Source organism: Triplophysa rosa, linkage group LG5, assembly GCF_024868665.1.
Source record: "Triplophysa rosa linkage group LG5, Trosa_1v2, whole genome shotgun sequence".
In the NCBI taxonomy this organism is placed as follows: domain Eukaryota; kingdom Metazoa; phylum Chordata; class Actinopteri; order Cypriniformes; family Nemacheilidae; genus Triplophysa; species Triplophysa rosa.
In genome coordinates, this window is record NC_079894.1 from 25,883,121 (window position 1) to 25,909,081 (window position 25,961).

General features: G+C 44.0%; 1 protein-coding gene across 1 annotated transcript in view; it reads left to right on the forward strand.

Annotated features, from left to right (window-relative positions):
* Positions 1 to 23,000, forward strand: part of LOC130554610 (piezo-type mechanosensitive ion channel component 2) — a 141,299-nt gene extending 118,299 nt beyond the window's left edge. Inside the window, exons 41-54 of the mRNA XM_057334381.1 lie at positions 267 to 449; positions 1,489 to 1,777; positions 5,039 to 5,171; positions 5,729 to 5,876; positions 6,634 to 6,845; positions 7,028 to 7,186; positions 7,315 to 7,462; positions 14,977 to 15,165; positions 18,642 to 18,734; positions 19,141 to 19,313; positions 19,406 to 19,537; positions 21,232 to 21,311; positions 21,430 to 21,640; positions 21,793 to 23,000. Of these exons, the coding sequence (XP_057190364.1) occupies positions 267 to 449; positions 1,489 to 1,777; positions 5,039 to 5,171; positions 5,729 to 5,876; positions 6,634 to 6,845; positions 7,028 to 7,186; positions 7,315 to 7,462; positions 14,977 to 15,165; positions 18,642 to 18,734; positions 19,141 to 19,313; positions 19,406 to 19,537; positions 21,232 to 21,311; positions 21,430 to 21,640; positions 21,793 to 22,045 (2,403 nt within the window). The 3' untranslated portion in view covers positions 22,046 to 23,000. The remainder of the gene's footprint in view (positions 1 to 266; positions 450 to 1,488; positions 1,778 to 5,038; positions 5,172 to 5,728; positions 5,877 to 6,633; positions 6,846 to 7,027; positions 7,187 to 7,314; positions 7,463 to 14,976; positions 15,166 to 18,641; positions 18,735 to 19,140; positions 19,314 to 19,405; positions 19,538 to 21,231; positions 21,312 to 21,429; positions 21,641 to 21,792) is intronic.
* Positions 23,001 to 25,961: the final 2,961 nt, after the last annotated feature.

Here is a 25,961-nt window from a genome sequence, read left to right on the forward strand (position 1 = left end):
AAAAACAGAAATCTTGCATCTTCATATCTCATGATTTTTTTCAAAAGCAGTACTATTGGTCACCCAATGAAAAGTATAAAAAAAGAGCTCAACTTAAACAACACAGTGTTTAATTATTTATTTGTAAAAATTCTGTTTTTTTCTATTTTATTAAAAACTAAAACTAGATTTTGGTTACGAGGTTTCTGGCTAAACTACAGTATATGCAACTTTTACACTATACATTTCCTGAATGATTTGTAAATATGTGTTTTTCTTTCTTCCAGGTGACTATTGTCGTCAAATATTTCTTCCAGTTCAGCTTTTTTCCATTTAACCAGAACCTGGAGTTGCACAAGTCGAAGCCGTACCACCCGCCCAATATCATCGGTGTGGAGAAGAAAGACGGATACGTGCACTATGATCTCATCCAGCTGCTGGCTCTGTTCTTTCACAGATCCATACTGAAGGTTTCTACTTTACATTCTTTTACGTGTTCCTGAAAATCCCTCTTCTACTTGTTATGATTACGTTTATCTAAAATTAATAGTTTAATCAAATATTGTAATCTTAATACAACAGACTCATTTGGAAATCGCTTTGGATGAAAGCGCCTGCTAAATGAATAAATGTACATATAGAAAATATGTATACAATAGTCAATAGAATCAGTTCAATTCAAATTTACTCTTTTCACAATTTGGCATTCTGGCAAAGCAAATTTACAGTAAATATGTATTAATATGTATTAATATGGATAATCGTGACAGAAAAGATATTAAATAAATAATAATATTCTATAAGTCTTCAATAGACCAGCATCTTGTTGAGAATGAGTTGTTGCTGTGTTTGTGTTGTGTTTAGCTTTGAGATATTTTGCAGGCTGTGTTTGAGGATGCCAAGATGTGGATGGAAACATAATTCATCAGTCATTAGGAGAAAGAAACAAAGCCACTGGACTGTTGAAAGCTTGAAAACCATCAAATGGATTTTAAAATCAATGTGTAATGCTGGTGAAATCATGCTGGACTGAAGTTACTCTTCTTTAAAGGTTTCAGGTTGAATTTTACAGGAGTCTTTTGTGATGATGGGTACTCCAGTAAAAACGCTTTGTCAGGCTGAAGGTGGTTTTTTAGTTGGCTTTGACTGTGGGATGATAAACAGCCTCATTCGAATGTGAATGTGTGATTTACAGCTTACTCATAAAAGCCTGAAAAAGTTGTTCTTGGCTGCTCAAACCAAATATAATGTCTGCTGTTTTATTTGACATTAGCAAATTTGCGACAAGGCTATCAGTAACTCATGGGAAACACAAGTTGTCAGGTTTTCCCTTTATTTGTGCCTTTATTGCGCTACAAAAAAATGAGATGTATTTTTCCAGTTTGTTGAAGGTGTCTTTTATCTAGTTTGGAATATATGAACAAAAAGAAATCTGAACTCCAATGAAACAATGTGTTTTTTTCAATCATATTATTTTTAAATGAAAGATATATTTTCTCCTCGGTTTAGTGTCACGGCCTGTGGGATGAAGACGACCCTAAAATGTCCCGGAAAGGAGGCGGTGTCCATGGAGACGAGTCTGAGGATGAGGGGAAAATGACGGTGGCAGTTCCATCTGATGACGAGAAGAAGAGTTCTCCGGCATACTCACTCAAGTCTGTGAACCTCGGGATGTCCGTGGATTCGTCGCAGGTGAACGTGCACATACGTTATCCAGAGCAGCGCGCGTATTTGCGGCGTCAGAGCACCAGCGGAGGCTCCCACATCTCCAGACGCTCCTCTACACGCTCCAAAAGAGGTGAACACCCACAACCGACATGTGACTTACTGTTAGATTAAAGGGAAAGGGGGGAGGCCAAATTTGCTCTCATATTGTTTGCATTCTCCTGGTTTAGTGTTAATTACTCTCAAAGCATTTGCGTACACTTCAAAGCTTTTTGTATTCAGTTGCTTTAAAGTCCCAGTGAAATACCACAGACACCAACACCACAGACATCCTCTCCACTGGTTCAAATCCTACCTCTCTGGCAGATCCTTCAGGGTCTCATGGAGGAGCTCGCTGTCCACTGCTCACCACATGATCACTGGGGTCCCTCAGGGATCGGTGCTTGGACCGCTGCTTTTTTCCATCTACACGACATCCTTGGGACCCATCATATGGGCACACGGCTTCTCATATCACTGTTATGCTGACGACACCCAGCTCTACATCTCGTTTCACCCAGACGATACCACTGTAGCAGCTCGCATTACAGCCTGCCTAGAAGACATCTCAGCTTGGATGAAAGAGCATCACGTCCAGCTGAACCCTGCCAAGACAGAACTACTCGTATTTCCGGCACACCCCACGATGCAACACGATCTCACCATCCAACTTGGCAATACCACAATCACTCCTTCCAAAACAAGCAGGAACCTCGGAGTCATATTTGATGAACAGCTGTCCTTCAATGAACACATTGCAAAGACAATGCGGTCATGCCGATATGCCTTATTCAACATTAGAAAGGTTAGACCCTATCTCACTGAGCATGCGACACAACTCCTTGTCCAGGCTCTTGTAATCTCAAGGTTGGACTACTGCAATGCTCTCCTTGCTGGTCTTCCTGCAAAGGCTATCAAACCACTCCAGCTGGTTCAGAACGCAGCAGCACACCTCCTCTTTTCATCTCTCTCCACTGGCTACCGGTTGAAGCCCGTGTAGTGTATTTCGGGGAAACTATGAGTTTAACCACAGTAACATATGTATAATTAATTGTGATTAACCATTAACTATTTTATACACTTTACCTGATGCAGCAGAATTAATAATAGCGACAGACTAAATGTACTCGTCCAGCGAGTGATCAGCAGGTCGTATATTAACTCTAAGAAATATTACTCCCCTGGCCTGGAAAAACAATATTCTTACTGTTGTACAGTACCACTTCAGAAATCTTAACGAAATCAAGCAGTTTAAGTGACCTTGATATGTGATAAATAAACACAGAAACAATTCGAGCATGGATACACATGCGGTTTATTTATCTACACTACGGGGGAACTAAAACCAACTACTAACAAAGACTAAACACTAACAAACAAACATACAACGTAAAAGCAGTAAAGAATGAGAGAAATAGATAAAGCAAAGAAAATGGCAGTATTAAATCAGCTATTCACATCTGCACGAACCATCAAGGACAAATCTCCTTATTTAAAAGGGGCAAAGCTTATACGCAACTGGTTAGCAATAGTTCAGATACTTGCATTGGCTTCTTTGTTTCTCGGGACACGTGCTGGTGCGCGTATCAAAGGGTCCTGATGTGTTCAGAGCAGGCCGTGAGTCCGTTGATTTAGCTGAAGCAAAACTGCCGTTCTGCAAAAAAGCAAAAAAGCTGTCTCTGAGGAGAGGCAGGTCTCGAGAGGTTGACAGAACCAGAGCGAGCGAACGTGCACGAGCGCGAATGCACACAAGCGGACGAACATACAAAAAAGAGCAAGCTTTCCTGCGTGTTCAGATGTTTTAACACAGAGGGCGTCACGCCGCTCCAAGGTGGGCGATCCAATGTGATGAGATAGTTTTGGGCGCGAAAACATGTTTCTTTGTCCGGCACACTAACTCATTTGCATTCATGGTCGCCTGGGAGTTTGGAGCAGGAATAGACTTAGAATAGAATAAAATGAGTATGGTATAAAATGCATTACTGTGCTATACACCATATTCTAAGACATGAAAAGGGAAACACGTAGATATGAAACATGAAGGGGTTACAATTACATTGACCTGTAGTTTGGAAAAGAATGTAAATATACACAGACTACCACTAAGCACATTTGCCTTTGAGGTTATAGGTGAAGGAGAATAACATAGAGACAAGCATACAATGTGGAGATTCATGTGTATACAATTTAAACCAGTCTTTTGTGGCTAAGGAAAGAGAAAGAGACATTCTTTGGAAGAATTTGAGGCAAGAACCTCCTTTGAAGTCTAGGGGAGAGTATCCGAATCTGTCCTGGTCAGGGATGAAGGTGTTGAGAATAGGACATTTGGCCAGACTTGTTGGTGCCTGGTCGTAGTCCTGCTGAGAGGTTACTGTGTTTTACGATCACAGATGGTAAACTTTGATCCGACCATACCCTACACCCATATCAGATTCAAGTCACTAATGCTTGCCTACAGGACTATCACTGGATCTGCACCGGCATACTTTCACACCCTCCTACACCCCATCAAGAACCCTGCGTTCAGCAAACCAGCGGCATCTTGTATTGCCTTCTCAAAAGGGCAGTAAATCGCTTTCCTGCTCATTCTGCTTCACAACTCCTTCCTGGTGGAACATTCTTCCTAACTCAGTCCGGTCAACCACATCTCTCACAACATTCAAAAAACTACTTAAAACCCATCTCTTCTGTGAATATTTGACAGCAAATGAAAAAAGAAAAACTAACCCTCTCTCTTTCTCTCAACAGGTATTGGTCTGGCTTTTGTTGAAACTAGTAACATTGTATTAGCACCTATTGTGTTATTGCTCCTGTATGACATATCGCTTATTGCTCCCTGAACTCTCTGTAAGTCACTTTGGATAAAAGCGTCTGCTAAATGACTAAATGTAAAGGTAAATAAAAAATGACAATGCCTATTTTTTCATGAAATATTGCAGTCTTTATTGTAAATAGTTTATCAATGTGGGTCATTCTCTTTTTAAAATCCTTGTGCCCTCATAATATTCAGTTAAAATCTGAGAATGCACTTCGTGTCTTAAATGACGTATGTTAGATGGCTTGGGCGGAGCATCCGTTAACTCCTCCCCTTCAACTGTCAGCCTGCTGGCTGTTCAGTTTCAAAATGCAACGGCTGTTTTTACACATCCAATCAAATCGCAGAGAAAGACGAAAGAGACTATTTTCTCATAAGAAATTCCACTCGGAAATGCGTCAAAATATACGGAAGTAAAAACGACCACAACTTCCAGTTTTTACCACAATGTGTTAAATGTGCAATTATTGAATGTGTTGCTTTTGTAAGTGACTGTGTGTAAACCTCAACATATACAGTCTGGGTTTGTTTGTTTCACAGGCAGCACGAGCACACGGAACAGCGGCCGGAGAGCACACAGTGAACCTGAAGTACCACAGAAGAGCCGAAAAGAGATGATCATGGAGAAGACCAGAGAACTGCTCATCAAAGCCAAAGTTTACCTGCTCAAGAAGTGAGTGCGTGCGCGCGCGCGTGCGTGTGTGTGTGTGTGTGTGTGTGTGTGTGTGTGACTAAAATTGATCTTATTTCATTTTTAAATAAATGTTTATGACGTTATTATTTATGATTCTCCAAGGTTTGTTTTGTCTTTTTATAATCCAATGCATCAAATCCTGATGCATAAAATGTAGCGCATAAAATCTTGCTGTTTTTTTATTTACTGTTGTATATTTTGTTTCTGTTTGAAATGTCACTTTACAAGGTTATATGTGCTGTGAATGTTGTTTTACGTTGGGGTTAGTGTTGTAGAGAATGCAGCCGTTCTGAAACATCACCAGTAGTAACACTTGGATTTAATGTCATAAAGATTATGGCACATAAATAATGACAGAAGCTGATGGTTTACCCACAAAAACACACTAATAGATTGCGATGTTTAATCTCATAAAACATTCAGGCAGTTTCACAAAAAATACAGTACATAATGTAAAATTTCAATCTTTCATGTTTTTATGTGTTTTATCATCTATTGTTTGTCTGTCTGTTCTTTTTCTCTGTTGATGTTTTCAGATTGGTTGAGATCTATCAGCCCATCGGTCAGTTCTTCTATAATCTGATTCACCCCGAGTACAATGCGGTGACAGACGTCTATGTCATCATGTTTCTGGCTGACACTGTTGATTTCATCATTATTGTCTTTGGCTTTTGGGCATTTGGGGTAAATCTGATCATTTTTGAAACACTTAAGTTTGTAATTTGGATGTTAAAATACTTTCTGTGCTATCTTAGAAGGCAGTAGACAGCTAGGTAGCTCACTAGAAACACATTGTTTTCCTTAAAGGGGTCATATGACAGGGCTAAAACGAATATTATCGTTTGTTTTGGATGTAATGCAATGTGTATACATGATTTAAGGTTAAAAACGCTGTATTTTCCACATACCGTGTATGTTTGTATCTCCTCTTTGCCCCGCCTCTCTGAAACGTGCAGATTTTTAACAAAGCTCATCGCTCTGAAAAGCGAGGTGTGCTATGATTGGCCAGTTAACCAGTGCGTAGTGATTGGTCGAATACGGCAAGCGTGTGACGGAAATGTAACGCCTCTTACCATATTTGGAACATCAGGTTCCAAAGCAATTGTACTGACAGGAACGCCCACCTTACTTGCCAACCTTAGTCAAATCATACAACGAACTGACGTAGATTTGTGGGGGTGTGGTTACACGAGGCATTTCAGGCAGGTCTGGGTGAGCATTTTTAGATAGAATGCATCTTTTGTTCCGACACTTTCATTTTTGCAATTTGACGTGTCTAATACATGCATGGGCAACTTATAACACATCAAAGACATAGAAAAACACGTGTTCGCGCCATATGGCCCGTTTAAGTAAAATAGCCAGAGCTGTGATTGTTGATGTTGTTGTTGTTGTTGTTGTTGGGAGTGTTTTGTTAATGTTTGTTTTCCTCGGCTCGCAGAAACATCAGGGTGGTGATATCACCTCTTCATTATCTGAGGATCAAGTGCCCGGCCCGTTTCTCGTCATGGTTCTTATTCAGTTTGGCACTATGGTGGTGGATCGTGCTCTTTACCTGCGGAAGACGGTGATGGGAAAAGTGGTTTTCCAGGTCATCCTGGTGTTTGGCATCCACTTCTGGATGTTTTTCATCTTGCCGGGAATCACGGAGAGGTAAAGAGACGCTGTTCATCTAGGAAATGTATTTTGCGCTTATAAGTCAGAAGAATTTCATTTCGTCCAGCAGAAATGTGATTCTTGTGTTTGTCAGTTCAGTCAAATGGTATTAAGTTTTGTTGAGGTCCCAGATGCAAGCGTTGTGATCTGATCACTCTCTGTGTCTGTTCTCTCCGCAGGCGCTTCAGTCAGAACCGTATAGCTCAGTTGTGGTACTTTGTGAAATGTTTTTATTTCGGACTCTCAGCGTATCAGATTCGCTGCGGCTATCCTACGCGAATACTGGGAAACTTCCTCACCAAGAGCTACAATTATGTCAACCTCTTCCTCTTCCAGGGGTGAGCAGGAAGTGATGTCATTAGTGTGTGCCTTTTTTTAAGTGACCAAATCTCCCACACATGCACTGAAGGAGATGCCACATGTCGTTGTTATGATTTTATGGTGAGGTGTGTGTTATGTGTCCAAGGTTCCGTCTCATCCCGTTCCTGACGGAGCTGCGAGCGGTGATGGACTGGGTTTGGACAGATACGACTCTCAGTCTGTCCAGCTGGATCTGTGTGGAGGACATCTACGCACACATCTTCATCCTGAAGTGCTGGAGAGAGTCTGAGAAGGTCAGAGATTGTGAACGCTGACCTGCCAACCTGCAGGCATTTTGAAATCTAAGTACGCTGGTACGATTTGTCACTCTAAATTACGCAAAAACCTGGTGACGCTCCTGTGCAGTCATAGTCAAATCAAGGAACAGCAAAAGCAGAGTTCGACCAATTGTAGCAAGCGGGGATCATTGACAAACGGGTAAGGCCTATCACTTAAAAGAGAACGCAAATCAATAGCAACACAAAATCCGAGAGGCGCGACCCCCCTTCCACTCCCGCCGTCTGACTGAATAACTAATTTAGCAACTTCATCATTTAGCGTCATTCAGACCCCTTTTGCAACTTTTTTACATAGCGTCAAATCTTGCTACATTTTGGATCAAATTGATCGTTCATTCAGTCGAAAAATGACGTCAGTAACATAACATCTGTTTCTATGGGCCGCTATACGTAGGTGCGCCCATGCATGTGTGGACGACACCAGGTGGTTAAGGGTACAGTGCAACATTGATGCACCAAAAAACAATCAAACATTAATTTACAGAATTTGTTTAGAACAGAATATACCTTTATAATAAATAAACGAAATAAGCCAGAATCAAGTCACAATGTGCAAAATAAATGTGTTTAGGCAAAATGTCTGAAATGCAGGGGAACATAATTTTGAAAACACAAGCCACAAATACTAAAATTAATTTTCCTTAAACATCACGTAACAATGCTGTGCCATACAATACTAGACCAGATCTCGCCTCAAAACTATTTTTAAAACTACTCGATAATAAGTAATTATATTTTACAAACGGGAATACAGCACGTTCATTACCAATGAACTACCAATAAAGTTACTTTATTTACTGCATGTATTGTCCGATACCGCATGTATCTCCTTCGATCGAAGCATCGAATCGTCGACGATTCGGGGTCACCCCTACTGTGCACCATTATGAAAACATATTTATTGTTGTGTAAACATAAACATTATTTCCCTTTCTGTCGGTCTCTCAGCGTTGTGTCAAGCTGCCGACGTTGTGTCGGCCATTTGTTGGAGGGGTTCGTCCCTGAGAACCAATCGCTTCCGACTTCTTAGAAAAGGCCAATGAAATTGGCGAATGAAATTTGCATGTCGGACTCCGCCCCCGGATATCCGGCTATAAAAGGGAGACGGCGTGCCTCATTCATTCACCTTTTGTTCTTCGGAGCCTTCACTCATGATCAACAGACTTTGCTACAAGATAGCAACTACAAGACTGCACCCTTCCTGCGGCGACTTCCCCTGGGCGTCTCGGCGGTTCCAGAAGTGTTCGAGTTTTTTTCTCTAAAAGTGCAAATTTCTCCAGCGTGGCATGTCCCACTGTTCTCGTGGGTGCAACACACTCATCGAGGAGGGGGACGGACACAAGCTCTGCTTCCAGTACGCTGGGACAGCCCTTGTGGATACGTCCTGCCCGCACTGTGGGCGGTTGACGATTCTGACGTTGCGTCACGGGTGGCTGTGTTCCCACGGGACTCAGCCACCACCTCGTCTGCTTCCTGTTTTGTGACAGCAGTGGCTACGGCCCTGCCGTCCGCTACGGCGAGCAGCGAGGGTGATATGAGGATTACTGTGAGCGCTAATCCAGCAGCCACCGGCTCGCGGAACGTTCGCACCTCGTCTCGCTCGTCTGACCGTTCCCCACGAGACAGTCCCACCGTCTCGTTCCTCAACCACATATTCGGAAACGGTGCGTGATGATGAGATGTCCGTTGCAGCATCGGAGGGTGACTTACTGGCATCAGACTCCGACGATTCCTCGGAGCTCCCTCCCTCGGGGGGTCGAGCCCAGGAAGAAGCGGACGTCAAAATGTCAGCCGTGCTTTCCTGGGCCGCCGGCATTGGGTTGCAGTGCACCGCACTGCATCTCCCAACGCTCGCGGCTGGATACATGGTACCTCGGGTTTGAGAGCGGCTCCAAGCCGCACTCGCCCCCAGTGCCGTGTTTTCCCGGAAGTGCATGAGGAACTTAGTACGACCTGGAACACCCCCTTTCGGCACGTGCACGTCAACTAGTTCCATCGCCCTTTCTTCCCTCGATGGTGGGACAGCTAGAGGATACGTCGATGTCCCCCAGGGGCTCGACCTAGACTCCTGTCCAAAGCATGTAGGTTTTTCGGCATCTTAGGTGTCAAGAGCTTACTCTGCTGCGGGCCAAGCTGTCCCCTCTCTCCACGGCATGGCCATCTTGCAGGTCCCTCAGGCCAAGGCGTTGAGAGAGCTCCACGAGGGTAAGACCGACCCAGCGCTTATGCAGGAACTCGGCGATGTCCACACTTGTGGTCCAGGAGAGACACCTCTGGCTGAACCTTGCATAGATGAGTAATGTCGAGAAAGTCCGCTTTCTCGACACACCCATCTCGCAAGGAGGGGCTGTTTGTTGATACTGTCAAGCCGCAGTTCTCGACAGTAAAGAAGCAGACAGAGGATATCAAGCATATCCTCCCCTGCCGCGATTCGGCCGCCCTCTGGCCGTCGAGATCCCGTGCACAGTCTGCTTCCCAGCAGCCCTGGTCCTCTTCAACGCCTTCTGGTTTCTGCGCCCCCCACGCAGGCGGCCCCCCGGAAGAAGACATCGAAGAGGAGACCACCACCCCGTCAGCAGCCGCGGCGGAAGCCGAAGTGGCCCTCATGGGAAGACCCCAGGGAGATCGAGAATACCTTCGGGCCCGACCCCAGCCATTCCATAGCTGGTTGGTCGATCCGGGACGGTTCCTGCCCCGTCCCAACAGCCCACTTCTAAGAGTTTTCTCTCTCTCTGGGTGTTTATCACAGCCGCTCTCACCCTCTACACGACGGTGTTCGGCAACTCGACGCTGCGTCACGGCGAGACCCAATGTCGAGGATAATCAGCAGCCTAAGCACTCTCAATCGACGGTGTGTTGTGCTACATCATCATCTGGGTATTATCACAGCCGCTCTCACCCTCTACATGATGGTGTTCGGCAACTCAACGTTGAGGCGAGACCCAATGTCGAGGATAATCATCAGCCTAAGGGATCCGCACTGCCGGCCATTGAACCACCCCCCGGGAGGTCGATGAAGCAGAACGTACCCCTAGCCTCCCTGGATCGGTCCCTGGGAGCCTGACAAGGCTTCCCAAACCGTCATGGTGACTACGGGATACGATCCGTCTCGGCTACGCGGTCCAACTCCCGAGACGCCCGCCCAAGTTTCGGGGCATCCTCTCAAACTACAGTCAGAGGCAAGGATGCTCCCGTGCTTCAGGCCGAGGTCGCCACCCCTCTGGAGAGGAAGCGATCGTGCTCGTCCCTCTAGCCGAGATGTTCAACGGGCTTTACAGCCCGTAATTCATCATCCCCAAAAAGGGGGGTTGCTAGATCTGCGTACCCTGAACAGGCACCTACTCAAGCTCACGCAGAAGCGCATCCTGACATCTACCCGATGTCAAGATTGGTTCATGGCAATTGACCTGAAGGACGCTTACTTTCATGTCTCGATTCTCCCTCGTCATCGCCCGTTCCTACGGTTCGCTTTCGAGGGTCTGGCATATTAGTACAGAGTCCTCCCTTTCGGTCTGTCCCTGTCCCCACGAGTCTTCACAAAGATCGTGGAAGCCGCCCTCACTCCCCTCAGGGAGAGGGGTACTAAACTATCTCGACGACTGGCTCATTTGACACACTCGCGAGATCTGTTATGTACACACAGGGACCTAGTGCTTTGGCACCTAGATCGATTGGGACCACAGGTCAACCGAGAAAAGAGCAAGCTCTCCCCTGTGCAGAGCATCCTCTTTCTTGGTATGGAACTCAACTCTGTCTCCATTACAGCGCGACTGACTACAGAAAGCGCTCAGTCAGTGTTGAACTGCCTGGAATATTTCAAGCAGTCAGCGGTCCCCCTGAAACAAATTCAGAGGCTCTTGGGCACATGGCATCCTCGGCGGTGGTGATACCCCTCGGGTTGATGAACATGAGACCGCTCCAACACTGGCTACAGAGTCGAGTTCCCTGGAGAGCGTGGCACACCGGCAGCAGGCGGATGGTCATCACGCCTCTCTGCCGATGCACCCTAACCCCTTGATCTTCAATGACCTTTCTACGGACGGGGATCCCTCTCGGGCAGCTCACGAGGCGCGTCGTGGTGACGACAGACGCCTCCCTGCAGGGTTGGGGTGCCGTGTGCAACGGGCACGCAGTGTCGGGGCGATGGACGGGCCCCCGCCTGTGCAGGCATATCAACTGCCTAGAGTTGTTGGATGTGCTACTTGCACTGAAGGGGCTACAACCTCTCGTGCAGGACAATCACGTGCTGGTCCGGTCGGACAGCACAACTGCCATAGCGTATATCAACTGCCAGGGTGGCGTTCGCTCACGGCAGCTAACATGACTCGCCTGACGCCTCCTCCTGTGGAGTCCGCAGGTGAGCAGATCCCTGCGAGCCACACATATCCCAGGCGACCTGAACCAGACAGCCGATGTGCTCTCTCGTCAGTTGACGCCTCGCAGAGAGTGGCGATTCCACCCCCGCGCAGTCCAGCTCATTGGGTACAGTTCGGGCCGGCTCAGGCAGACCTGTTCACCTCCCTGGACACCACCCATTGCCCGCTAGGGTACTCCCATCCGAGACCCCCCTTGGCACGTATGCTCTAGCGCACAGCTGGCTGTGGGACAAGCGGAAGTACGCCTTCCCCCCAGTGAGCCTCATTGCACAGACCCAGGGAAGAGGAACGTCAAGTGTACTAGTTGCGCCATACTGGCCCAACCGGACTTGGTTCTCGGAGCTAATGCTCTTGACGACAGCTCCCCCCTGGCCGATTCCCCTGACGAAGGACCTGCTTTCCCAGGGGAAGGGCACGTTATGGCATCCCAGGCCAGACCTCTGGAACCTCCATGTCTGGCCCCTGGCCGGGACGAGGAGATCCTGAGTGGCCTACCCCCTGCGGTGGTTAAGACCATCACTCAGGCTAGGGCCCTGGCCACTAGGCGGCTATACGCCTGTAAGTAGTGCCTCTTCTCATCCTGGTGCTCTTCTTGAAGAGAAGACCCGTGGAGTTGCTCGATCGGGAACGTGCTGTCCTTCTAGAGACTCGAGAGTGATCTCTCCCCTTCCACACTGAACGTGTATGTAGCCGCTATTGTCGCTCATCACAACCCAGTTGCTGGTAAGTCTCTAGGACAGCACAACCTGATCATTTGGTTCCTAAGGGGCGCGGGAAGGCTACCGCCTCACCCGCGCTCCGTACCCTCTTGCGACCTTGATGCGGTCCTGGAGCCCCACAGAGATGCCGCTCTTTCTCACCTCACGATGAAGACGGCTCTCCGGATGGCGCTCAAGAGGGTAGCGGACCTACAAGCATTCTCCGTGTCCACAGATTGCCTAGAACTCGGGCCCGGTGATTCTCACACTATCCTGAGACCCCGGCCCGGCTACGTGCTCAAAGTTCCCACCACTCCCCGTAGACACCAGGCGGTGAACTTACAGGCGCTCCCCACCAGGGAGGAAGACCCAACCCCATCCGTGTTGTGTCCAGTATGCGCATTTCGCCTCTGCTTGGAGCGCACACAGAGCCGCAGGAGCTCTGAGCAGCTCTTTGTCTGTTTTGGAGATCAGCAGGGAGGACTGTCTCAAACAGAGATTGCCGCACTGGATCATGGACCTGTCCTAAGATCGCCCGCGCCCACTGAGTGAGAGCTCTCTCCACACGGAGTATAGCCTCCTCGTGGGCACTGGCTCGAGGCACCTCTCTGGCAGACATCTGCAGAGCTGTGGGTTGGGCTACACCCATCACCTTCGCGAGGTCCTACAGCCTCCGCGTAAACCGGTATCAGCTCGAGTCTTGCAGGCATCAGGCAAGACCGGCGGCCTGTAGGGTGTACGCCTATGACAGTACCTCCCCCCCTTTCTTCTAGGGGGGTCGGCGTACTAAACTAGCCTCCCTTCTTCCCCCACTGGGTGAAGAACAGGCATTCCATCCATCACTAAGCAAGCACCTCCTGCGGGCGGGCTGGGCAGAGCAGCCCTAACCCCTTACGCCAGGTACCAACTGAGTTATCCACAACATAGCTCTAACCGGACCTAGTGCTACCGGACGTTGTAACCCCCCAGCAGGGCAGTTCCGTCTGATGTATCCTCGTGATTGGTTCCCACCTTGGTAACCCATGACCTTCCCTAGGTGGACCTCCACCTCGCGGTTAAATCCTTCAGTCCGCACATTCCTCCCATGAGTTCTCCCCATACGGTGAGACCATGTTGGTATCTCCACTAAACTCCTCCCTACGGTAGGAAGTGGTCTCTGTGGCGCATACCCCATTTGAGGAAGTAGCGCTTACCCAGTGGCCTTACGGTACCGGGCGGCTTCTCGCTGTTAGAGAAACAAGGCCGCCGCCTGTGAGGCCGAAGGCAGGGGCCTTCCCACCTTTCAAGAAAAGCTCTGGGACCCCCTACCTATGGTTGACACACCCAGGCCAGTCACCGTCGCTTCGCTAGAGATTGTGACGGGGCAGAGTGTTGTGGCGTTTTCCATAGGAACCCCATCTGTCGGCTCGACACAATGTCGAGAGACCGACAAAAAGGGAACGTCTTGGTTACGGATGTAACCTCAGTTCCCTGAAGTAGGGAACGAGACATTGTGTCCTTCTTGCCACAACACGTGCTGCCCACTGCAGCAGTCGTGAGAGGTCTCAGGCTCCTCAGAACAAAGGTGAATGAATGAGGCACGCCGTCTCCCTTTTATACCCGGATATCCGGGGGCGGAGTCCGGCATGCAAAGTTCATTCGCCAATTTCATTGGCCTTTTCTAAGAAGTCGAAAGCGATTGGTTCTCAGGGACGAACCCCATCAGGGAACTGAGGTTGCATCCGTAACCAAGACGATCTGCTACACTAATAGATGACAACGACGAAAGGTTTGCCCAATTTTTTGGGAAAAAGTCCCCGTGGTTTTCACAGCCATGGCTGCGCAGCGCAGTCAACTGTGAGTGACGTCAGTGGACCGTTCCAAGATGGCAGACACGTCTACGTGCCTGGAGCGCTTGAATGGAGCATCTAGTTATGTATATATCTATGGGAAACACTAGTATTGTCCTAGTTTGATGACCAGTGTGTATTTTAAAATACTCTGTCAGCTGAAGCTTTCGTGATGTTCTGCTCAGAAAGGCCAAGTCAGCAAGCTATGAGACAAATCGGTCAAGTGCCACTGCAAGTAGAGGCGATGAATGATGCAAAAAATGGCATCTCAACAATTGACGTAAGATTATTCACATACGCGCACAAATGGTTCCTTAATGTAAATATGTTTTTTTTCTTCTAAAGAGTTATTCAGAAAAATTTGACTGAATTGTGTTATTCCAATTTTATCCTCAAAAATTCAAATGTGAGACTATATGGACCCCCGTCAAACCCTGTGTCCCATCCCGTCACACTGATGGTACTCAAAAAAAATTTCCAAGGTTGGCAGGTCTGTAAAAGGGTGCTTTGAATGAGTGGCGAGGTGAAGCCATGAGCTGAAGTTTGTGTCGTGTGTTGTGTCACAGCGTTACCCTCAGCCCCGCGGGCAGAAGAAGAAGAAGGTGGTGAAGTATGGAATGGGAGGAATGATCGTCATGCTTCTCATCTGTATCGTGTGGTTTCCACTGCTCTTCATGTCTCTGGTCAAATCTGTGGCTGGAGTGGTCAACACTCCGCTGGATGTCTCTGTGACTCTCACGCTGGGCGGACTGCAGGTACACCTGATGCTAAACATATATTTACATCCGTGTTATTGCTCAGGGGTTGCTCTTTTATAGCTCAGGAGAGTACTTAAGTATCAACTTAGTCTCTGATGTTTCCGAGAAATGAGAGTGTAATTGTTGAAACACATGAAGAGTCTGGAGGTGTAAAATTAATGTAGATTGTAGAGGTCAAATAATCTGGATTTGAGTAAATGTGATGAGATTTTTTTGAGACATGTTTGAGTTCATATTGAGATCTTCAATAATATTGACTTTTGATTGCAGACTTGACAAATCTGAGCTCAGTTTGACACATAACTGATAAACTACAAGTATCTTATGAGATTCTTAAAGACCGTATGATTAGTTATCAATGTGAGGTTAAGGCAGCTAAAGTACAGTATTTTTATGATTTAATTAATAGGTATTCTAATAACTCAAGAGTTTTGTTTAGCACAATAAATTCTGTATTGAATCCATTAACGCGCAGTTATCCAGATCCTATTAAAGAAACCTGTAATAGGTTCTTACAATTCTTCACCAGTAAGATTGAGACAATTAGGGCTAGTATCCAGCCTACTTTTGATCATTGTCCAGATTATTCCCAGAGATCAGCAGTCTTTTCCGACTTTGAGCCAATTTCATTCCTTAATTTAGTCAATATAGTTCGGCAATTTTTGTGCTTCAGATATTATTCCCTCTTGCTTATTTATTCAATTTTTGGATGTAGTTGGCCCAAACATTGTCAGCATTATCAATAGCAGTTTAGTAAATGATAAAGTTCCATCTTGCCTAAAGCACGCTATAATACAGCCTCTTTTGAAAAAACCTAGTTTGGATCCATTGGTTTTAAATAATTATCGTCCTATTTCTAAGCTCCTTTTTATTCTAAAATATTAGAGAAGGCTGTCTATCACCAGCTGATCGCTTTTTAAAATAAAAATTCAGTGTTTGATCAATTTCAGTCTGGTTTTAGATCAAGACACAGCACAGAGACTGCCCTTTTAAAAGTACACTATGACTTAATGCTTGCTGCTGACTCAGGAAAGGGAGCTATTTTGATTCTCCTTGACCTTACGGCAGCATTCGACACGATTGATCACAACATTCTTTTAAATCGATTAAGTCATCTGGTAGGCATTCAGGGAAATGCTCTTAAATGGTTTTGTGCTTATCTAAAAAACAGAAGTTCTGTAGTTCAGCTGGATAATTACTTTTCTGATTCTGCAGTCTCTTTTTGTGGGGTCCCCCAAGGATCCATTTTGGGGCCTATCTTATTTTCTCTATATATATGATCCCGCTTGGCTTCATCTGCCGTAAATTTAATGTTGCATATAATTTTTATGCAGACGATCTACAACTTTATCTTCCACTGAAAGTAGGTGATGACGATGAGTTGAGTGATTTGATGACTTGCTATCATGAGATTAAGCAATGGTTGGCTCAGAACTTCTTACAATTAAAGGCAAAAACAGAATGCCTAGTATTTGGTTCTGTAACACCTTCTTTACATGTGCTATCTGCTTTAGGTCCTATTGCCTCAAACCTGCATAAGTAAGTTAGAAACCTGGGAGTGGTTTTCGATTCTGAGCTTAAATTTGATAAACAAGTAAACTCTGTGGTTAAGGTGGGATATTTTCATTTAAGAAATATCGCAAAAATTAAAAAAAATTGTCATTTGATGATTTAAAGTGTGTTATAAATGCTATCATCATGTCAAGATTGGATTAATAATGTTTAATTTAACAAAGTTCGGGAGGAGCCGGAGCAGATAATCAGCCCGGCTGATCCGTAATCAGCTATCACTGCATCTAACCTACCAGCTCAAAGCAGCATTCCTATAAATAGACAAGCCGTCTTACCTGCATCATCTCTACAAGCTCTAAGAATCCCTCCACCACCCCGGCTCCTCTCCTTGAGCCAGCTTGCTCCCACAATAACCCGGGGGGTGCGCTCTGGGTTCAGGCCGGTTCCGAGCTCGGTGCGCTCTCCCTGATCAGGGGGGGGAGTGCTCCGGGTTCGGCGAGCTCGGGGCCCCCTCCCTGGACAGCACGCCAAATACGCATACCTTTCTACCATCGCTACTATGTTATTATCTACATAGTCGAACTCGTGAATTGTAATTCTGTGTATTTGGGGATCCCTTCTGTTCTGATGAATCGCTGTCATGGTCCTGCCTTCTTGTTCATGATTTTCTAGTCTTGGGGCAGGATCGTGACAGGTCCCTTATGTTTAGTGTGAGAAGCCATGGGGTGTTTATCTTTTGATATTCCATGTGCCTTCTCGTGTCTTGTCATTGACCCCGCCCCTCTCGTTTCCTGTATTGCTTCCCTGCCGTGTCTTATGTTTCTCACCTGCCCCTCGTTAGCTTCCTTTGTTTGTCTCCCTTTAAAATGCCCTCATGTTTCATTGTCCTGTGCTCGTTGATTGTATATGCTTGACGTTGTGTAGCCTCGTGTTTGCGTCCTCATCTTGCCTGTGTCTTTGGAATACCTTGTTGAGTTTTTGCTTTATCGTTTAGCTAGTCTTGTTCCTGTCATTTTAGAGTTAGTCCAGTTTTCTTGTTCTCCTGTCTCCTTTGTTTTTGCCCCCACGTGGGAAGTCTTTTTGTTGTACCGCCTTGGTTAAGTTTTTCCCCATTATGGGTGTTTTGTTTCATATTAAATAAATCTGTTCTTTGTTAACCCCTTCGTTCCCGTTGCCTGCATTTTGGGTTCTTCCGCCATGCCAGCCGTGACAAATCGCCTTCAACAATTACAAAATGCAGCTACTAGACTGCTGACTGGGACTAAGAAACAGTCTAGTGTTTCCCCAGTGCTAGCCTCATTGAACTGGCTGCCTGTTAATTTTAGAGTTAATTTTAAGATCTTGTTGTATGTTTTTAAAGCTTTACATGCTCTAGCACCTGAATATATCTCAGACATGATCCAGCCTTATTCCACGACACGGACTCTGCGGTCATCGCACAAACTTTTATTAAATGTCCCGAAATCCCGTTTAAAAACCAAAGGAGACCATGCCTTTTCGGTTGTGGCACCTTGTCTCTGGAATGACCTGCCACTGGAAATCAGATGTTGTGCATCACTAGAGCATTTTGAAGTACTTTTAAGAGGACATTTACTTGCCAGGGCATTTGGCTTGACATAGTCTACATGATGGTGATGGTCTTGTATCTTATTGTTTTGTTATGTTGTTTATGTTTTTACCTCTTTTACCTAATTCTTGTCTTAATCTTGGTTATTTATTTTTATGCTGTTTTATTGGAAAGCACTTTGGTCAACATGAGTTGCTTTGAAATGTGCTATATAAATAAACAAACAAACACATTGTTGACATCTTTTCTCAAACTCTAATGACAGACACATTTCTGACTCTTTTTCGCAAGAGAAATATCTGAGACACAGTTGAGACTTGAGCAGAAGCTTTTGCTTGCTGAAAATCATTTCACATTGGTTCTTTGTTCTTGTGTTTTTCTCGTTCTCTCTCAGCCGATCTTCACCATGAGCGCTCAGCAGGCACATCTCAAGAACATCACATTTGCTGATTTTCTAAGATTCCAAAGAGATTACGGAAATGATGCGGTAAGGAAATGATTCATGTTTTCATTGTTTGCATCCAATGAATCAAATAACAAAATGAGTCCAGAATGTTCTCACAGTGAGGAAGAAACAAAAGCCAAAATGGTGATGATGTACGAGGGACCTGAGGCAGATCTAAGAAGCAGAATAGACTCGACCGTGCTCTTTCTACCCAGAACAACACAAGAACCACACAGCAACATGCTTAAAGACTTCTGAAATGTTTAACTACCACATAACTACGACCCACAGGATTTGAAGGGTCAAGATTATTTAAAGGGACAGTTCACACAAAAATGAAGAATATATTTTAAAGAACGTTGATAACTAAACAACACCGAACCCCATTGACTCCCATTGAATGAACACAAAACCACTTTTGTTAAAACATGGCTATTTTGTCCTGTAGGATGCCATGCAGTTTCTGGAGACGTATATCTATGAGGACCTGACAATCGCAGATATAGAAGGAAGTTCCAACTCGCTTTGGACCATCAGCCCTCCCAGCAGGAAAAACCTCATCGAAATGCTTCGAGACCCAAATGAGCAGTTTCCTCTCACCATCACCTGGTCCATACAGAGGTGGAGAAAACATCACACGATTCACATGAAACATCACAAAACAGCAGTGATGATCTTATAGACCGTTTTGTATTTGGGTATTTGTCTTTTAGGAATCTCACTCTGGGCGCTAAAGCTGAGTTTGCCATTGGAAAACACATCATACAACTAAACAACAAGACCAGACTGGAGTTGGGAAAATTATTGGAGGACAGTGCAAACAACAACGCTCAAAGTCAACCTGTGTGAGTTTACGCTGTGACATACTATTCATACAAACACCGCCGGTCACTTGACTGAAATATATCTCATGATCTTCAGTGGGTGATTCTCACGAAACCACTGAAACATCATGGCAGTAAAGATTTGAATTATAAAACATACAATAACACAAAAAATGATCATAATAAAGATAATTGTGTTCTCTCCCTTGGACACAACATAATTTTGAAATAGGAATGAATTATTTATGTATTTTATTGCTTTTTCTGCTGAAATTCTCATAACCGTAACACGTCCTGATTTGTCTGAGTGCATTATATGTTGTAATTTAAACAGAGTAATATTTAAATAAACAATTGGATGTTCTACTAGATGATCTCAAATGACAAAAAAATGATTGACAGATTATTCATACATCATGTAAGAAAAAGTGGAAGAAAGAAGTGTCCAGGACTGAAATTCTCATCCTCCGTAACGTTTAAACACACACAACGATATTTACATTAAGTTTGTTTTTATGTGAATAAAAACATCTACTAGTACCTTTCAACTGGCTAACAAGTTAACAAATTACTATATATTTTTCTAGTTAAAAACATAATATTTTCCCTTCTCATGACCGATACAGGTATAGTTCCCTTTCTGTCGGTCTCTCGACGTTGTGTCGAACCGACAGAAAGGGAACTACCTGTATCGGTATAAAAGGGAGACGGCGTGCTGCATTCATTAACCTTTTGTTCTTCGGAGCCTTCACACATGATCGACTTCGAGACTTCAAACTCTACGCCGAATTACTGCTGGAATCTTACGACGTGATGCAGCGGACTGTCCCTTCCTGCAGCGACTTCACCTGGGCGTCTCGGCAGTTCCAGAAGTGTTAGAGTTTTTTTTCTCTAAAAGAGCAAATTTCTCCAGCATGTCCCGCTGTTCTCGTGGGTGCAACACACTGATCGAGGAGTGGGACGGACACAAGGTCTGCTTCCAGCACGCTGGGGCAGCCTTTGTGGATACGTCCTGCCCGCACTGCGGGCGGTTGACGATTCAGACGTTACGTTCACAGGTGGCTGTGTTCCCACGGGACTCAGCCACCACCTCGTCTGCTTCCCGTTCCATGACAGCAGTGGCTACAGCCCTGCCATCAGCTACGGCGAGCAGCGAGGGTAATATGAGGATTACTGTGAATCTAATCCGTCAGCCACTGGCTTGCGGACCGTTCACACCTCGTCTCACTCGTCTGACCGTTCCCCAAGAGACGGTCCCACCGTCTTGTTCCTCAACCACGTATTCGGACACGATGCATGGTGATGAGATGTCTCTTGCAGCATCGGGGGGTGACGTACTGCCATCCGACTCCGACGATTCCTCGGGCTCCCTCCCTCGGGGAGTCGAGCCCAGGAAGAGGCGTAAGTTGAAATGTCAGCCATGCTTTCCCGGACCGCAGTGAGCATTGGGTTGCAGTGCTAAACTATCCGCAAACTATCCGGGGGCGGAGTCCGGCATGCAAATTTCATTCACCAATTTCATTGGCCTTTTCTAAACTAGTCAGAAGTTGATAGGTTCTCAAGAGCGAACCCCATCTGTCGGCTCGACACAACATCTCGTTCCCTCCATCAGGGAACTGAGGTTACATCCGTAACCAAGACGTTTTATATCATGATTATTGTCAATCCCGGTAAATTCTGACACCCCAATATATACGTTTTTATTTTATTATTAGACTCATCGAAAATATTTTTCCAAGATACATCAGGGCACCAAGTGACTCCAATACCAAACCTATTGACCAGCTTTACAAAGGTAATACACCTGTTATCTCTGCCATAATCATCATACCATTAACATTGTCATGCCATTTGACTGATGTTCAAAATCTCTTTCTCTCTCTCTCTCTCTCTTTCTGCACTTGCTCCCTAAGGTGACCATGACCAATACATGAACTTCACACTGTCTCTTAAAAAGTCAAGCATGAACAGTTCCTCGGGTGTTCAGGAGTGGTGGATCGTGAATCAGACCGAAAATGGGCCGATACGTGTAGGGTCGAAAACAGAGCATGACTCCTGTCTGGAGATCTATGTGTTCAGTGATCAAGTCAGTCCACCCAGTCTGGGCTTTCTGGCAGGATATGGGTATGTAAATCTTTTTTTTTTTGCTCTGAAGTATAAAAGTATAATCTTTGTTTAATAGTAAACCCTATTAAATAAAGTGCATTTGTTGGACGTGACGCGAATTGGTTCACCACAGTAATCGCTTCGCATCATGTTGATAAATTTGTGCACAGGATCATGGGACTGTACATGTCGGTGGTTCTGGTTATCGGAAAGTTCGTGCGAGAGTTCTTCAGCGGAATCTCGCACACCATCATGTTCGAAGAGCTGCCCAACGTGGACCGCATCCTCAAACTGTGCAAGGACATCTTCTTGGTCCGAGAGACGGGTGAACTGGACCTGGAGGAGGACCTGTACTCTAAACTCATCTTCCTGTACCGCTCTCCAGAAACCATGATCAAATGGACCAGAGAGAAGACTAAGTGAGGGTTCTCAGGATCTCATTCTGTAAGCACACCGTTGGATTGAACCGAGAAAACGCTGTTCTTACACGTGATTGGATAAAGACGCAAAGTGGGCGTGGTCCCTGCGGTTTTTAAAAGGGCTTCATGTTTATAAGTGATGAATTTTATGGCTTCCAGGCATGCGTCACTTTGAATACCACCTTTCGTGCATGCAGGATGGACGGTTTAAAATCCGCGTTCAAGATGAGAAACAGAACGTACTTCAGATTTTTAAAGAGCGCTTTTTCTGTGTTTGCCGAAAGCAAAACCAAAGCCCTCGGGGGTGCTGTGAATCACATGACAATCTATATCTGCCTTATTTTTATTTGTACAATCAAGTAAATGCGTTATTATTCACTACCTTTCTCAGGAATACACGCGGATCATGACGAAGAGACGTCAACGTTTTTCTCAAACAACGGAGAAAAGGGATGTACTCGTGTGTAGGAACTTTGAGACTTTAAAGATGTCATACGTAATTTATGAATACAGATTTGAGACGAAAAGAGACTTGGTGTTTTATATCGCTTGATGTATATTGACTTTTTTGGTCATTTATGGGAGATCGATGATGCATCACAGTAGTTGGACAGTTTGAGATATTCTGGTTTGTTATTTTTAAAACAACGAGCATCAGTCGGTTAAAACAGAATTCTTTGCTTGTTGTTAAAAAAAATGTTTTTATGAAATCTGTGTACGCGAGGCAAACATCTTTTTTTCTTACTGCAAAATGACTGATTTACGCAGAATTTTGTTCAGAATGTGGTCAACGGGTCCCGTTCGTAAAAGACGAGCAGAACTATGTTTTGTATATTTTGTAGGGCCGTCAAACCATTAATCACGATTAATCGCATCCAGAATAAAAGTTTGTGTTTACAAAATATATGTCTGTGCACTGTGCATACTAATTTTGTATTTATAAACACAAATGTATATATTTAATAAAAATATTGAATATCATCATTTCAATTATTGGTAAATATAAATAAATACATCTAAATATTTGCTAAATGTATACATGTATGTGTATGTGTTTATAAACACAAACTTCATATGCACAGTACACAGACATTATGTAAACACAAACTTTTATTCTGGATGCCACTAATCATTGACAATTCGTACAACAATTGTAAACGTAAACATTGCTTTATGAATAATCTAAACCCAACTCTCATTCTGCTCGTGGTTTATGAATGCGACCCTGTAATAAAACATTTCACCTGTGCTAGTAAAGCAGATGTATTTTATGAATGATAAATATTAGTTCTTATGTGGTAGACATCGTTGTAGGTACGTCATTTAAGGCATGAGAGATTGGTAGATTGCTAGTGTTATTAAATATGCTCTGCAAGGTCTGGAGAAGTGAATTCTACATCAGTACTTGTGTCTACATTTATTTCAGCAATACGATCGGCGGGTGATACTAAAGGAAAGACATTCCTGTTACACACCTTTGGCGGCCATACTCAGGAAAGAGCATTTCTATGGATCAGGGTATCACAGATATATCGATGTTTTCCAATTACAGTGAGAAAATGTACCATATGACTGTCAGTGTGAGGATTGTGGTTGTCATGAAGATGCTTGAGAAGAAATCTCCATCTCTGAACTATGCATTACAGACTATAGCATGAATGAAAAAATAACGTTTGACATGAAACGCTTTCCTTACGTTACGTGTGCGTCACTTTTCCAGAAACATGAACAAGGGGGAAACAACTGTGTACAAGATGAAATGGGAGATAAATAAAGCACACAAATTAAAGGACAGAATGCTTGTTTACTTTTGAACTTTTACACCCTTTTTATTGTCTGTTTTTGTTAAAAGCAACGTGTGTGTGTGCGTGCGTGCGTGTACGTGCGTGTGTTATCTGAGAGATAATGAAATACTGACTTGTGAGAACAGACGTTGTGTTGCATTTAATTTCTTATTTTCCTATCTTTGTTTTTATAATTCTTTACCAATTTTATACATTGTATTAGTTATTATCCATGGAAAAAAATTAAGAAACCATTTCAGATGTTCATTTAATCATCATTTCTAGATGCATTGTGGTCATTTCAGTCCAGTCTCTGTTGAATTTCAACAAAATCAAACCTCAGGAGTGACATAAAGGCATCCAACAGCAATGTGAAAGGCACATGAAAACTGTGAGAAAAATCCAGGTTATCGCATAAAAAATCATTTGTGAACTTTTCCTAAATACATGTAGAAATATGACTGTTGTATTGCTTAAAAGTGAATATGAACTTGTTTTCTTTGTAGCATTTGAGGTCTGAAAAATACAGAGCATCTTTTCTGTTATTTTCACCTTTTCATTTTCTGCAAATACCTATAAATAGTCAATTCAGAAAATCTTAAAATCATTTTGAAATGGTCTCTTATTTCTTCCGCGGCTGTATATTATGTATTCATTTCATTCTACCTATTTATTCTATTCTACATGACTTTAATTACTGTTCCGCTGATCATTTTAAGTCATATCCATGCATAGTTGGATCTGTCAGATCTAAAAACATTTTTGCATGTCACCCATGAATCATTTTCACTAGTCTGTGTGCAGCTATTTTTACTTTAAGCGCTGATGGCATCACTACATCATACATCAAAGAATTTTAGATGACTTGTCATAATAAGGTGTGCTGGGGATATTTCATGATGAGCTGGTGAAAAAGGCATTTGAGCTCATCAAATATACATAGAGAACTCAATGTCCACACCATAGACTCTCCTCAAAAATCTATCGGACCTGCTGTTGGAGAAGAGTAGAAGAATGATGCTAGACTTCATATAAGGTAGATTATTTATGATTCATAGCACATCTTTAGCTGGGCAATTCCATGAAAATATCAACTAACAGCACAGATATCAACATTTGGTGGTTCCAATACGGCCTCTCTTCAAGTTTTTAAAGCATTTGTTTTATTTTTAGCGCATGGTTTTTCATAGTCGTGCCATTTTCAGGATGGTCACATCCACAACGGCACATATTCCTCATAAATGGACACATGAAAATTAAAATAAAGTAACAATTTTATGTTGTACAAAGAACCATACTCCATTTATTGGGTATTATTGCTTCAGGTTTGTGCATTTTAATTCGCAGGAAATCCTACAAAGTTTTTTGTCTCTCAAAAACCGTGTCGTTTTTTGGCACATCCATAACGAACGTTTATTTCCCTTTTTAAAATAGAAAACTTGTCCACTGACTGATATTTTTCTGATGTTTAAACTCGATCAACAAGGGTTTAGTCAAATATAAACAGATGCTTCATTAAATTGGTAACAAATACATTCTCCAAGCATTTTTATGTCACTTTCATAACGCAAAACCATAACTGCAATCCGTGGCTCTGTCGCCATCTCTGTTTGAAATATAGAATTGCAAGTTACTTTACATACTTGCCTTTACATGTGTTGAAGTCAAATGACGTCAAACTGACAATTGTTGCAAAATCATATCGTATAAATCATTATTATAAGCTATACTGTTGTGTGATGGTAAGTTAAGACCGTTTTTAAAGGTCCAGTGTGTAATTTTTTGGAGGATCTATTGACAGAAATGCAATATAATATACATACCTGTGTGTTCGGAGGTGTATCAAGACCTTACATAATGAAGCGTTATGTTTTTATTACAGTAGAATGAGCTATTTCTATCTACATGCACCGCGGGTCCCCTTACATGGAATTCACCATGTTGTTTCTACAGTAGCCCTAAACGGACAAACTTCTCTACAGAACGCGTTTCCTAAATACGTTAACTCCTTCAGCAAAGAAATGAAAACACGACATGTTTGTCCTGTGTCAGCTGCCGTAATGCTTCAAAAGGGAGGGGGCAGGGGGGGTGAGCTGTTGGTTGCAATTTCCCAACCTCACCACTAGATGCCGCTAA